Raw genomic sequence first — 14995 nt, forward strand, 5'->3', positions numbered from 1 at the left:
GAAAGTTGTGCAAATCTATATTGCTTAAAGAAAAATAAAAGAGGACCAAATAGAAATGAAAATACTTTACTAAAATGTAGACTTTTCCCTAATTTTTTTTTTTTAAATCTACACAAAAATTTTATTGCAATCATACAAGGGTCACATTAGGTCAAATACAACAAATACTATGATGCAATTGTACATTATTATTAAACTACTGTTCAAAGCACAAATTTACATATTCTAAACACACTAAACGTATCTAATGAAGTCACACTGGTATTCCACTGACATTTGATATATCTGGGTGAAAGACCTTAATTTTACAAGACTTTTTAACACAAATCCTTAGTATAAAACTGTGTACTTATATATAAACGATTTAATGGGGTACCCAATTAATGGGCTTCCATCTCCACTAAGTCATCCATTTTGTTGCATATTTTATTTTAAACGCGTAGGGGTAGGGCAAAGTGGTAAATTTAAATCTGGATACATTATTTGAATCTCCCATCACCCCCAATGAATTATAGTTGAAAGCTGATTTTGTCTGGTCCCAGCTATTACTAATAGTTTTTGTTTCCAAGAAAATCAATAGAGTAAGACTGTTCAAAATTTTCCATACTAGAATGTTGACCAGACAAGTTTAACCTGTAACTTCAGATCTAAAGGAGCGTTAATGCCTGTTTAAGCTTCAGTGGGAAAGCTGTCTTCTTGGCTCAGCTGAATGGAAGAAGGCACAAAGAAGAAGTTTGTCATCACTGTGTCTGAAGTAATTCCAGCATCTTGCATCTCATACCAATCACTAAATGACATAATGTAACAAATAGCTGGTCTCTGAAAATCATTAAAAGCAGATGACTCATGGAAAGAATCTGCTCCCATATTATCAAAGATAAGCTAATCTCCCACATTCAGCTCAGGAAGAAGACAGCTTTCCACAATGTGATCAAGCTCATCATCACAGGATGGACCCCAAAGGCTACTTGTAAACAAAGGCTCATCTTCCTTGTATTTCTTGTGAACCTCTGGAATGGTATTTAAGTCCTCTGCCAGTTTACTTGCAAAAGTACCACAGACACCATCATTCATGTAATACATAAAGGCTGGTTCATCACTTCCATTTCTTCCGACTCCAGAGGAAAATTTATCATTTTCAACAACTTTCTTTGCAATGATATTAACTGCAAGTGTAAATGCAGAAGACACACAGTAGCTTCCAGGTTCTGAAATTATCTTAATGCAAGATCCTTCAGGAAAGTAGATACCCAATAAAGGGCTGATGACATGATTAACCTCTTCCAACTGAAATTCAGTTCCTGTGAAGCCTCCACCAGTGTCTAAAATGTTCATCTTGAAACCAAATTCTCCAGCCATGTCAAACACACATGGTGCATATACTTGAGATACTTTGCAAGCACTTGAAATGTGAAATTTAACCCCAATTATCTGGACATCAAGTTCCTTAGCACATTCCAAGAGATGCCTACAATTCTTCAGTGTAGTGCCAAACTTCATGCTACTATCTTCACCTCCACTATTATCTTCTGTTGCAATATGTAGTAAGACCTTGGCATTTGGATGGGTACATGAAATTTTCTTCAATTCAATTTCATTGTCACATGTCATGATGTTCACTCCAATTTTTGCTGCATAATTTGAGAAACTTGCTTGCATGGACTTATATAAATAATATTTCCTGGAGATACACCCAATTCTTGCACTAAAGCCATTTCATTTTTACTGAAGCAAGCAAATCCAGTTCTAAGAGCTGCCAAAATCTCAAGTACAGCTGGAGTGGATTTGCACTTTGGTGTGTAGAAGGCTTTATCTGAGCCACCACATTCTGCCACTGACTGTGTTTCTTCACAATTTTTCCAAGATCTCCCACAAAAAATGCATTTTTTCCTGTCAGGGTATGTTCATAAACATAGTTATCAATAACATTTCCAAGGTTCATTCCTTCATCCGACAGGCCAACGGAGTAGTCTGCATCGTCAATAAATCCTTTCATCTCACAAAGCCGAAAGCCATAAACAAGGAAAAACAAGAGACGAGCCATGAAGCCTATGTCTGGGTCCTTAGAATATGCAACAAAACGGACAAGACAGGAGATGGAACCCCCCATCATCAGCTAGGTTCCCAAAGTGGTTCAGCATGAAACCAAACTGCTCTCTATACAGCACTTCTCCTAGGCCCTCCAAGTACTTGTATACTTGGTCAGAAAGTTTGCCGTGAGATAATGGCCCAAAGAGTTGGGTAAAGCATCTTCTCTTTTTTGGCGGAATTTTTAAAGAGGGATGTGGTTACCTTGAGCAGAAATACCCAGGGTGGCCTGGGGCATAGGCTGCAGGGACGACGTGGGGGGAAAAGCGCGGCACCGACACCAGCTGTGCAGCAGTGGCGGTGGTGGCCGAAGGAGAAAAACAGAACAGCACGACTAAGAGAATAAAGGCGAGGGCTGGGTGGGGAGAAGATTCGGCCTCGTCACACCACAGAGCAGCAGAGTGAGAAAAGAAGGGAAGAGGCAGAAATGGTGATGACATGTTAAAAAAAAGAAGGAAACCCCAAGGCCAAACGAAGAGTCAGCGAGTGTGGGTCCCTAATTCTTTTAAAATAATGAAGGAAAATACTCATTAATCCAGCTTAACCAGATGAAAATTAATGAAAAATTCAAACCATATCCACCAATTCATTCACATTTTAAAACTGAGATTGCTCTATAACCCACAGGTCAACTTCCTAAGAGCTGTCTGCACAATGGAAATCCAGGTATGGGACCTAGAGCAATCATAGCTAAGCCCCTGACATACCCACTTTGCCCATCACAGACCTAGCTTTACTGACAGCCCTCAACACCAAAACAAGTTCTTTGTTTCAAAAGAGAAAAAAGAAAAAGATTATTTGATACCCTGTTTCCCAGGCTTAAGCACCCAGTAAGAATAACAACAGACATCACATGACTACTTAAATAGTGTTTACCATGTGCTAGGTGCTGTATTGACTCATTTACTCTTCAGAGCAACACAACGAAGCAGATACTTTTATTATCTCCGTTTTTCAGATGGGGAAACTGAAGTACGGGGAGGTTATATAACTTGCCCCAGATCACGAAGCTAGCAGATGGCAAGAGTGGAGGTCCACGCTCAGCCACCCAGCTCCAGAGCCCATACCCCTAACTACTCTGCTCCACAAGGCTGACAACCCCCAAGCCCCACTGAGGCAGGGGTGCTTGGCGAATGGAGAGGCACCCGGCTGGCGGGCCAGGAAGCACCTCTGCAGGAGAGGTCCTCTCCCAGGGTGAGCACGGACATGGACAAGTCAACCAAGACCTGGCGGGTGGTGAGGTCAACAGGAGTGGGTGGAGACAGCTGGAGGTGGGGCCGCCGCAGAGCCGCAGTGGGGGTCAGAAGAGACGGCGAATAAAGAATTGTTTCTGCAGCCTAGAGGGTGCCTCAGCAGGCCCAGGGAGCAGCGGGTGGGTGCCATGTGAAGTGCCCATGGAACCCTAGCACCAGGGCTGGCTGGGGTTAAAACTTCACTGCAGTGATGCCAGGCGAGGCCTTGACAAGAGTAAACAGGGAAGTCACTTCAGCAAGGCGTGCGAGCAGCATGACAAGCCTAGACATGTTGAAGAACCCGTCCTACCAATGGATTCCAAACAGACACCAACTAGACCCTACACAACGGAGGACAGAGTCTGTAAGAAGTTGGTAAGGAGATTAAAACAGAAAGTGGGCGACTGCACATGATCTGAAAACGAGTCCAGGTAAAGGAAAACTAACACAATGAGCTGGTCACCCTGAAGGACTGCAGGCTGGCACAAAGGCACAAAAAATTTTGCAGGTTCTCAGTCACTGAAGGAGCTAAGTTACTATAATGGCCCTTGCCTGAATCAGAGCCCACAGATCTTGTTCGGTTTGTTCGTTGATAAAAATTTCTCAAGGGTTCCTACCTTTAACCTAAATGCTCACTGGAAGACAAAACATTCTTGGCAAGCAAATTCAACTACTGAGCCTTCAGTGTTTTCATAAACCGAGTTGGGGCTTAGAGACCCTATAAAAAGCCTCTGTCAAGGGCCAAACCACAGACAAGTTCGTCGTCTCCACAGAGGACACTTCCTACAGACTTACTTGGGAAGATGAATGAAATGCTGCTGTCAGGGCACTTTGAGAATAGTACCAACCATATTTCAAGTCAGTCCTAAAATCCTTTCATCCCTCAGGCTCTTGGGAAGAGCCAAGTAGAAACACTCATCACAGTCTGCTCGGCCCTCAGGCTACAGTTCACCATGCAAGAGCAGTCACAGGCCATGTCTCCTTTTTCTGAAAACCAAATGCCAGCTAAGAAAGCAAGCCACGTCACCTAGGAGGAGATTTAACATCTACCCTGCATCCCACTTGCATCTATCTACCTTAAGAGAGACTGAATACCTGCTGAGAGCCGTAATGTGGATTATGTCTCTCCAAAAATCATATCTATAAGAATTCTTTGAGGGAGCAGTGGCTTCCTTACTTCTAGAATCATCCACCAACAATGAATGGCTATTTGCTTTCAGCGTTCACTCAGTCCCTAATAGGAATGAACATGGCAAACTAAAACCATGCTGAATTTTTTGGAAAAGAAGTTTAGTTTAACCCAAAGTTAAGGTTTTTTATTTTAAAATGAAAAATCAACTAAAATGGCAAGAACAATATAAATCCTGACTTTTACATTTATGGTTGACCGCCTCACACACCAATTTAGAGCATTCAGTGATCAGCAGTGTAAGGGGAGAAAGTTCTAATAAATGTCTAATGTGCTGGGGCCCTGTTGTGTTGCCCACATTTTCAAACTTTAGTCTCCCACCCACAGTCAGCAGATCTCTACTGAGCACTGAATCTAGTATCATCACGCTGAGAGTGATTAAAAATGCACAACGCCTGCCCTTTGTGGAACTCACATCTAGGCAAGCACTGATCCCCTTCCCAACCTTCATTCCGAAAATGGTCGCTGAAGTGAGAAGCATAATCAATGTACAATTCCATTTTACCATGTTATTCCCCCCTGCATAAACCCAAGGGAGTAGAGAAACTTCAAGAACGTCTTTCTGTACAACTAGGGCCATAACTCTGAGTTTGAAAGAAAAGAGCACTAACAAATATACCTGACAACATGTGACACTGATCAGAATTATGTTTTCAGGATCACAAGAGAAAAAAGGGGGGGATACAACCAAAGGCTCACAAGCCCAACTGAAAAGAAAAACAATTTCAAGATAATGAGAAGAAAAATAACTCAGGCATAGGTTTATGTAATTCCAATCCCGGGGAGCTTTTTGTGCTGTGTTTCAATTATGAACTATTAGTGTAATCTCTGAAACGTAACTTGCATACTTACAGGGCTCAGAGCGTTAAAGTTAGAGAACTACGCTGAGCAGTCTTCAGATTTAAGGAGTCTTACCTTGTGAAGGAAAAAACGGGATGCATACACACTCCGTTGGCAAGAACAAGAATAATGAACAAATCGTCCCTGTGTTCCTAGGTAAGAGCTTCACAGTGGGGTCTGTGGGCCGGCCCAGGCAGAACTTTCTGCAATGACTGGGCCATGGAGCTCCTGGGAACTGATGCGGGCATCTTTAAAACCCCAGAAGTATTCACTAACAGCGATGGGTAAGAACAGGGTTGCAGCGCCTCGTGTAGCAGTCATCTGTCATATACATGATTGATTTCTTAGAAATATTCCCATTTTCCTACAAACCCTCAAGCCCTCAAGTGAGCATATTAAAAAGGGATGCAAAGGAGAGGTAGCGGCCTCACCAGGGACCACAGCTCACGCCACTTCTGCAGCGAGACAGCCCGGGCCCGCTCGCCCTGCCAGCTCCGGAGTCCCCGAGCCTCTCCTCGGGTTCCCTTCTTCTCTTCTATAAAATGTAGGTGAAAATTTTAAACCTATATCATAGGGTTGTTCTGAGGATTAAACGGAATAATGTGTACAAAGCTCTCAGGACAGTACCTATGAAGCACATGAAAATTTGGTAAAAGCTATTATTTCATAGTTGATTCTGTCCTGACATTTAAGGCAGTTAACTTCTGTATAAATCAAATGTCAGCCAAGATCAAATTGTATAAGTCAATTATTAGCAACTCCAGAGGAGAAAAAAAATTTTTTTGTGGTCTTTGATTAAGAGACTTACGATTGCTCATATGCCCTGAGCTTAGAGTATACCAATCTCAGGTCATTACCAACAAGAAATCTCAGCCTGCTTCACCCACGTCTCCTGAACAGAAGGTAACTGAGTAAGAGCCTGGGTTCCTGGAAAAGTCTTCCATAGCAATGATTCAATGAAACTCTAAAGAACAAGTTGTTCCTTGGCTCTATGACATTCTGGCTCATTTTGACAGTAAACCCCAAGGAAAATCATAGATTTGATCATCAAATTGGCTTTATGTTAATAAAAAACGGGGAGGCACTGTACCTCTAATCGTTGTATTCGTCCCTTGAAAAACATAAAGAGGGAAGAATTTGGATAAGCAGCTTCCTTTTTGAGAAGAATTTCCTTCGCTTCATCCAGGCCTGCCTTGTTATCACTGCCATCCAAGGCGAAAAACGGGCGGACGACAGTATGATACCAGAGGAGAGCTAATCTAAAGAAGAGGGAGAGAAACACCGAGCAAATGATCTTTCTTATATTGTTTCTGTAAACATATATATTTAAAATCGGTATGTGGCTCTTCCAATACACACTCCTTCCAAAAAGCTTACTCCGCAGTCTTTGGAGAAGTAAAATCAGATTACCTTTGCCCATTTTAACTGTATCAGTATTTGGAAAACTGCAACTTTAGCACAACATATAAATTAGCATCCTCTCTTCCATCAGAGAGGGGAGAATGAGGTAGCAGAGGCATTTGGCTTTTCCGAGCCTTCTAGACGGATCACTGAAGATATGATGGAATCAAATTTCTGAATTCTCTGCCTTATTCATCAATGCACAAATTAGAAACAGTAACCACTCTCCATGAATTTTCTGTCCCCTTATAAAAGCATTACTTTCTTCAAAAGGAAAAATGCTGATTTTTCTTGTTTTCACAAAAGCTAGGGTGTAAGCCTCAGAACCCAATTTAAATACGGGAACCACATATTATACTAAACTGGATTAAAATAAGTGAAAGGACTAGGCAAAGAGCCCTTTTCTCTGGCTTTCAAGAATACTCAAGTTTAAGAAACAAACAACTAAATTACTTAAAATTGTTAATTCAAACTCACTACTTTCCAAAAAATGCCATTTTAAACCAGGTAAACAGAACAAATTCATTGGCATCTGCTTCAACAAACAGACACAAATGTTTAACCACACAAACATTTTTACATAAATGTATGTTTCTAGTGTGTTTATAAAATTTTATTCCCATAAGGAGATCAAACTACTTTACATTATTAATTCCTTTCTCAGAGATAAGTACAGAATAATATTGATATATAAATACATTATCACAAATTTCAAACCTGTTAAGTCAAATTAATAAAGGACCACTGTTTGTGTAATTAAATGAGTTTGGAGAGAGACACACATTTTTGAAATGTAAAATGAATGATTTTACATAGCTATTCCAATTTCCTCAAAACTGACATGAGTAGAAAGTGAGCTTACTAAGGTCCTATAAGATATTAACATTTAAAAAAAATTGAAAGTGGTGTGACATCAGAAAAAAAGATATGTACTATCTGGTAAAATTAGTTAAATTGCAGATATCTGCCAGATATTTCCTAAAAATTACATCATTGTTAACTGATACAGAAATAGTTAAATCCTGGCCCTGAATAATTACACGAGCTTCCCCTTACTATCCTGCTTAAATAACTGTCATTTAAGTTCCGACTGAACAAAGTAACATGACTCACTGTAGTTGAAAAGCATGAAATATTCAAGCTGCGTATGAGAGACCAATTAACTAACCAGAATTATCAAGAAAAAATTATCCAATTCATGAGGATTCTTTACAAGAATAAAAATTTCAGAATCCCAGAACAAGCTTATCACACTTGTATCCCTTAAATCCCCAAATCAGGATCCTGAATCTCAATCACTGTGTTCAAATCACAGAAACTGCTTCTAAAATCACTTGAGGTTTAAAGATACAATCCCTTCACCTGCCTAAAGCACAGGACTTACAAGCATTTAAGAACAGTGCCTTGTTCTCTAAAGTCAGTTTTGAACCACCACCACCACAGAAAAATAAACAGTCCTTGACATTTCAAGTAAAGACACAAGGCACGATGGCATTGTGTCAAACCAAGCATTTTACCTGAGGTGTCCTTTAAAGTCTTCGACTGTAGTTTACTTACTTTCAACACTATATTATCTACCAAAGCATTGCAATATAGCTACTCACGTAGCTAAAGGGGCCTTCATGTCCTTACTTTCGCTTGCATACATCAGTGAAGAAAGCCCCTGCCGGCGGTCTCCAGGAAAACCCAGCAGGTTGATGATTTTGAGCAGGTTTGGGGGCACCATGGATATGCAAAGGTGAAAAAGGCCATATCCAAAGCTAACAGCACCTTTCAGTCTGTTTAGAGACTCCTCAGACACCCCTTCAGCTACAACATGATTATCATTTGCAGCATCAGAAGTGAAGGGCTCTTCAGTTAGCTTCTTCTGATACAGCTCCTGCAGGGCGTTGATGTCCAGATAGCACTTATTGTAAATCTTCCAGGCCTTCCTAAGGATCCACCCACCTTTTATATATGCTACAAAGAGAAAGGGAGAAAAGCGTTAAACAATAAGCATTTCAAATAATTTTTGGAGATTATTTACAGCAAAGGATATTGAAAAACCACCTGAAAAAAAAAGTCCAAGAAAATTTACAAAATAAAATAAAACAGATTACCTCTCCTTGCACCCTGTTTTCTGCATAGATCTTACTTAACCCTTTGTCTGCTGTCTCCCTTCATCCCACTGTAAGATCACTCGTATGTATGCTTTTATTCATTGTTGTATCAAACCCCTCACACAGTAACTAGTGCATGGTGTACAAATATATACCATATGCTGAATGAAAGACATAATGAATGAATGCAAGCATTTGGACCTGACATCCCCACTACATATATGAAACCCTCCACCACTTTTCTGAACTACCGTGTCACTCTACAGATACCTCTTTCATCAAACTTCTACTTTTCTACCCTGTATTTCATTCCTACTCCAGAGCAAGTTCTAAGTCTAATTTACTGCTAAGTTTATACCCAAGCCCCAAGCACAGTGTCTTACTAAAAAATAAGCAAACGAAAAGGATTAATACATATTTACTGGGTAAACAAATGGCCAGTTTATTACCCAAAAAATCATTCACGCTAAAGACAGAAATGTACCAAACCCCCAAGTTCATCTCGACTTGATGCCTACTGTGTGGCTTAACCACACTCCTATCAGGAAGGCATTATCTGGTCCACGATCATGTTCTCCCACTGCCCCAGCCTACAGGGAACCACAGCGAAGGAGGGTGGCAAAGAATTATTTATTCCACACCCAGGGATGGAAATCTCTTATTTTTAAGCTGCTTCCATTATTTCCCATCTGGCCAAGTCTTAACAGACACCTCCTGAGAACAGGTACCACAAAGACAACCTCAGAGGAAAGAAGTAAGACCAAGGTGTACCTCCATAACCCACCCAAGCCCCCAGGTTCCTGCCTCACCCTCTCCCCACTATGCGGAGTAAAGGGGATCAGTTTGTCTGGGCTCATCTGAGCAAATCACCACATTTTTGAGGAAAACATTATGTGTAGGGATCTTCTGTAAAATAAAAACACTTTCTCATAGCTGGAAGAGCTGGCCTTGTCCACCTGGCCTTGTTACTGATAAAGGACCAATACTCTGACCCCAAAGCACGAATGAAGACGACATGACCTGTCATAGGCTTCCAGGCCCTTCAGAAAACAGCAGGGAAACAAGTTTCTAGAAACTTACTTGGAAGTTTCAGAAAGTATGTACTGTAGAATAAAATATGATTTATAACATCTTGACCCCCAAATTGAAAGTAATCTAAGACTCTACGGTCTGTGCAGAAAAGGGTTAGCACAGGGGCCCGACTGCAGTCCTTTGAAAGGCCTTCTTACAAGGCAAGCTCTCGGCTGGGGCCTGTGAACTTGGATTTTGGGAGGGTTCCCATCATTCACAGAACTGATAAGAGTGGCTCCCTGTGTCCCAACTGCTTGTACAAACAATACGGCTTTATGTGACGCACCTGCTTTCCGGCTGGTAACTAGAATTTGGGTATGTGCCAGTAGGGGCCACCTCCATGACCAGCCCCCCAAAAAACCACTGGGTGCTGAGTCTCTAACAAGCTTCCTTGGTTGGCAACATTTCACACATTGTCACGACTAGCTGCTGAGGAATTCGGTGTGTCCTGGGTGGCTCCCACAGGAGAGGACTCCTGGAAGTTTGCACCTGGTCTCCCCCAGACATCACCCCATGTGCCTTTCTCTTTTGCTGATTGTGCTTTGCACCCTTTTGCTATAATAAATCTAAGCTGGGAGTGCAGCTGTATGTGGAATCCTGTAAGTCCTCTTAGTAAATCATCAAACCTGGGGGTGGTCTTGGGGACCATCCAAGTCTCAAGCTAGTATTTTACTTAAATTTATCAATTTTTGAGGATAGCAATGTCTCCTATGATATCACAATTAAAAACACAGTCATCCTACAAGTTCTGGGTGGTGAATGCCTACAGCCTAAGTCCAGTGAAAAGCAAGCTATAAGACAGGATGCACAGGGAAAACAATTTAGTCCACAATTTTTTTAAAGGAAATGATTTTTTAACTGTACAATTATGAAAGTAATACTTGCTTGAACCAATGTGAAACAATTCAGCTCAATTTAACAAAAGTATTTACTAAGCAAATACTACATTCCAGATACTGTTCTAGGTGAACCAAAGACAAATAAGACAGATCATGCCTTTAAGAGGCTCAGAGACTTTTTACCTCCTAAATAAGAGGAACATGAAAAAGAAGGATCTGAGAAGACCCTGAAATTCTTTTACTCTAAACAAAGTGGATTTCCAGGTGTTAAACAATCCAACATGCTCAAGCACAAGAAAGTGGATTCAGTTATGATTCCAAATACCAAAGACTGAATAGAGCAACAGAAAAAGCAAAAATAGGAAACTGGAATATTATTCTTGAGAACACAAAAGCAACTTGGTTTCAATTTAAAATAACCATTGACTACAGATCAAAAAACACGGAAGAGCAGGAAAAATTACAAAACCCTAAAAAGGTTAATCAGTTATCGATTAAGTCTCTATTGTGTGCCTGAGACTGTGCTTCGTATCTGAGGGATATAAAAGAGCTGTAAGACATCATCTCAGCCCTCCAAAAGCCCATGGTAACATTAGAAAATTAAAAAAAAAAAAGGAAAAAACAAGTGTGCAACGTAAGACCCTGTGTGTGTGTGTGTGTGTATGTGTGTGTGTACACACAAAAATTTAATACTACATTGGGTATATATACAAAAATGAAAACAAATAATGCTGAAATTACTAAATTGTTTTTTTATACATCTTTTTTGTCATTAAATTGTTTTCCATGTAATATGTACATAAATAAAGTACAAAGTACAAAATAAGTATTGCAGAATTCCAGGAGAAAATTTTATTCCCTCCATACACCCAACCACAACTAACTGGAAATTTGGAGGGAAAATTTTAACTCCATTTTATCCTGTATTTTCCAGGCTATTATCACTCTACTAAAGGAAGTGGTGCTTCAGTTTAGGAAAGGTAGCATTCCAGGGGAGAGGAGCAGGAGTATGGGTTTGGAAGAGGGGACATGTTGCTTTTAGGGGCAGAAGGACAGTACAGAGTCACTGAGTCAAGGGGTGATGGGTATTGGCTCAGATTACAGAGCCCCCTTAAGTGCAGCCTGAGGAACGAACGCCTGCTACAAGAAAAGAAGGGAATCTCTAAAACTGGAGTGAAAGGACAAGCACTAAGGAAAGGAACTGTTATAATCCAGATCTTAGGTGAGGAGTTACAGGAACGGACAGCAGCAGTGGACACAAACATGAAAATCCATCAACCCCCGACTGCATGGAACTCACTCAATAAAACAGAACAAAAATCTACACACTAAAATTCCCATTTTTATAGAAGAAAACTGTAATTAATTTAGCATTTCTATAACCTCTTGCCCAAGATAGGTGCACAGGTGCCAATGTTGAAAAGCACAGGATCCCTGACCTTCCCAGAGAAGTTCTGGAATCACTCATTCCCAGCACAACCTGTATGAATGATGTCTGCATCTACTGGTCAAAGCGTCACCCCGAGTTATCATTTACTTACTCATCCTTTTTCCCTGCTAAATCAAGAGTTCCCTCAGGGCATGAGCTGCACAGAATTCATCTCTGCACCACCAACATCTACCATCTCACGGCACGTGACACAGTAAATGCTCAATAAATGTGGGAAAGAAGGAAAGCCAGCAGGCAGACGGATGAAGTCCCTGCCCTCAAGGAGTCTACAGTCTAATACCACAGGTAGCATGCAGACAAAAATCCACTCTGCTGTTGAGGAACGCTCTAGGTGGGCATGCACAGGGGCACGCAGAGCAACAAGAGCCAGGCTGACGAAGTCAGAGATGAAGGACGCGGGACCTGGACAGGCAAGAAGGAAAGACAAAGGGGTAGGGGTGTTCCAGGCTGAAAGGGGAGCATGCATGGAGGCATAAGGCAGTGAAGGGTATTCAGGGATGGCAAGGAGTTCAGCTTAGCTGGAGGCAGCAGTGGGAAAGCAGGGACAGAGGAAGGTTATCACATACACTGGAAGAAGGAATTTGGACTTTACCTTGTAGGTGACAGAGAATGCCTAAGTGTTCAAAGCACAAATGCGACAAGTTTCAGAAAGATGGCTCCAATGGCAAAGCAGAGAAAGCAGCCTGAAGGCGAGTGTGAGGCAACAGCAAGCTGTCACCCTACTCCAGGGGCTCTCCAGAGGACAGGAGGCATGGGCGCTGAGAACTCCAGGTTCAGACCCGGGCAGCTAAAGGTGAGCAGCATAAGGAAGTCAATGAAGGGGATGGAGAAATGGTGCAAACACCAGAAATTCGGTTATGAAGAAAGAAAACCACAGCTCTAGTGCTGGTTCTGAATCACTAACAAGCCATGTCCATCATTCAACCTCAACTGTCTCAGGAAAACAATGTGACTTGAGAAAAACTTACGGAGCATACCTCATACCAGCAACAAAGATGAGCAAGGCATGGGCCCTATTTTCAAGTCCAAAAGAAAATAAGGGAAACTTACAATAAAACAAGGTGACAAGTGCCGTAAGATAGGTTTTAAAAATAACTTTTTAATTACAAGAGTAACGTCCTCACTGAAAAAAAGAAAATTTGGATAATGGAGTAAATTAAGAAGATACTTAAAAAGTATCAAGGGAAAATGAAGAGATGATGGGGCAATTCATCATAAAGACATTCCAATGCAATAAAGCATGGGAGTTTTTTAACAAGATGAAGGGTCAAACGGTTAACACGGGCATCTCTACCCAGCGCTTTGGTCAGCTGGGATGACCCCCTACCCACCACATTCCTTTGTGTCCCCTTACTCAAGGATGGGGCAGAGGGCACCCACGCAACAGCTCCAAGAAGGAGGTCACCCCACCCCCAACCTGGGAGAAAATCATCCATCTAAAAAGTTTTCTAAGAAATAGATCCCAACAAAGAAGTAGGTAAATTATTTGTTGTTTAATAACTCAGGGGGTTTCTGAAAGGCAGGTAAAACACATTTTTGGTTATGTCTATCTGTTTGAAACAATGCCAAGCTATTTAGAAAGCACATGACCCACTACATACATTTATTAGTACCTCCAGCTTTCTTGTCTGTCAGAATTTCATTTCACTCTTAACATCACATTCAAACAACCATATGGCTTCAGGAAGAACTAAGGACACTGTTAAGAATCTATGCTAAACAGGTTTAAATAACTGATTAATATTAACCTATTAGAAAGAAGGGGTCAAGGCCATGAAGGCGATTTATGAAAGAAATTCAGTTCATGGATAAAATATAAAAATAGGTTCAACCTCACAACTAACCAAAAAATGCAAAGCAAAGAACACCTAAATGTCCAAGAGAAACTGGTTAGATTAATTATGGCACATCCATATGATAAACTACTATTATTTAAAATTACATTTTGAAAATTCAGTTCCAGGGGAAATATTTAAAATATAAATCTAAGAGGGGAAAGTAGGGTAAAAAACAGTTTAGATTTGATTCTGTAAAAAATATATAAATAAAACAAACATAAAACAAAGCATTAACAGAAAAGAGTGATTTTTCTCCATGTGGTAAGATTAGAGATGACGTGCTGTCTTCCGTACCTGTCTATATGTTCCAAATCTTCTATAATAATCTTTACAAATTTTACAATCAAAATGATTTTTAAAATAAATAATATTAACAGATGGTTCTAAATTTCATGAGGGCAGGGACCCTAGCCTATGTTCGCTATACCTAACACAGTATCCAGCACATAATATGTGCTCAATAAACAACTGTTCAATGGAGATTTTCATGTTTAAATTGTGATTTAATTTCAGACTTACAGAAAAGTTGCAAGATCAATACAAAGAATTCCCAGATATCCTTCAACCCAAATCCCCAAATGTTAACTGTTTGCATTGGTGTTATCCTTCTCTGTCAAGAGAGATTTTCTTATTGGCTACAATTAGCTCCTTACAAAAAGTTCTCAAGCATCAGGAAAAGGAAGCAAGATCACAGAAAATGTCAGAGCTCCTGTCTGACCACAGAGGTCTAAACAAGCTCAAGCTGCTGTTTTATTTCTAATTATTATGGGGCTCCAAAGGTGATTTTATATTGCTGCACTATACAAAATTCACATGAACCACGAACCCTATCCCATAGAAGTAAGCAAACTATTGGGAGAGCCCTGAAATGAGGATTAAAGAGGAAAAAAATAATTGAACCAAAGCAAACAGCCAAAGTACAATTACAGAACATACTTAAAAAGAAGG

At 40.6% G+C, this 14995-nt stretch overlaps 2 protein-coding genes across 3 annotated transcripts in view; both read right to left on the bottom strand.

Annotated features, from left to right (window-relative positions):
* Window positions 1-14995, bottom strand: part of TTC39C (tetratricopeptide repeat domain 39C) — a 168832-nt gene that overhangs the window by 55195 nt on the left and 98642 nt on the right. For both annotated transcript variants that reach the window (XM_037806394.1, XM_037806393.1), the window contains exons 5-6: window positions 8355-8709; window positions 6440-6608 (exon numbers count right to left, since the gene is read on the bottom strand). In XM_037806394.1, the coding sequence (XP_037662322.1) occupies window positions 6440-6608; window positions 8355-8709 (524 nt within the window). The remainder of the gene's footprint in view (window positions 1-6439; window positions 6609-8354; window positions 8710-14995) is intronic.
* LOC119511891 (antizyme inhibitor 1-like) lies at window positions 237-2328 on the bottom strand. The gene is given in 3 exon segments (XM_037806395.1): window positions 237-1640; window positions 1643-1804; window positions 1807-2328. Coding segments are annotated over 3 exon segments (1227 nt in total). The 5' UTR covers window positions 2114-2328; the 3' UTR covers window positions 237-882.

This window comes from Choloepus didactylus, chromosome 16, assembly GCF_015220235.1.
Source record: "Choloepus didactylus isolate mChoDid1 chromosome 16, mChoDid1.pri, whole genome shotgun sequence".
Classification (NCBI taxonomy): domain Eukaryota; kingdom Metazoa; phylum Chordata; class Mammalia; order Pilosa; family Megalonychidae; genus Choloepus; species Choloepus didactylus.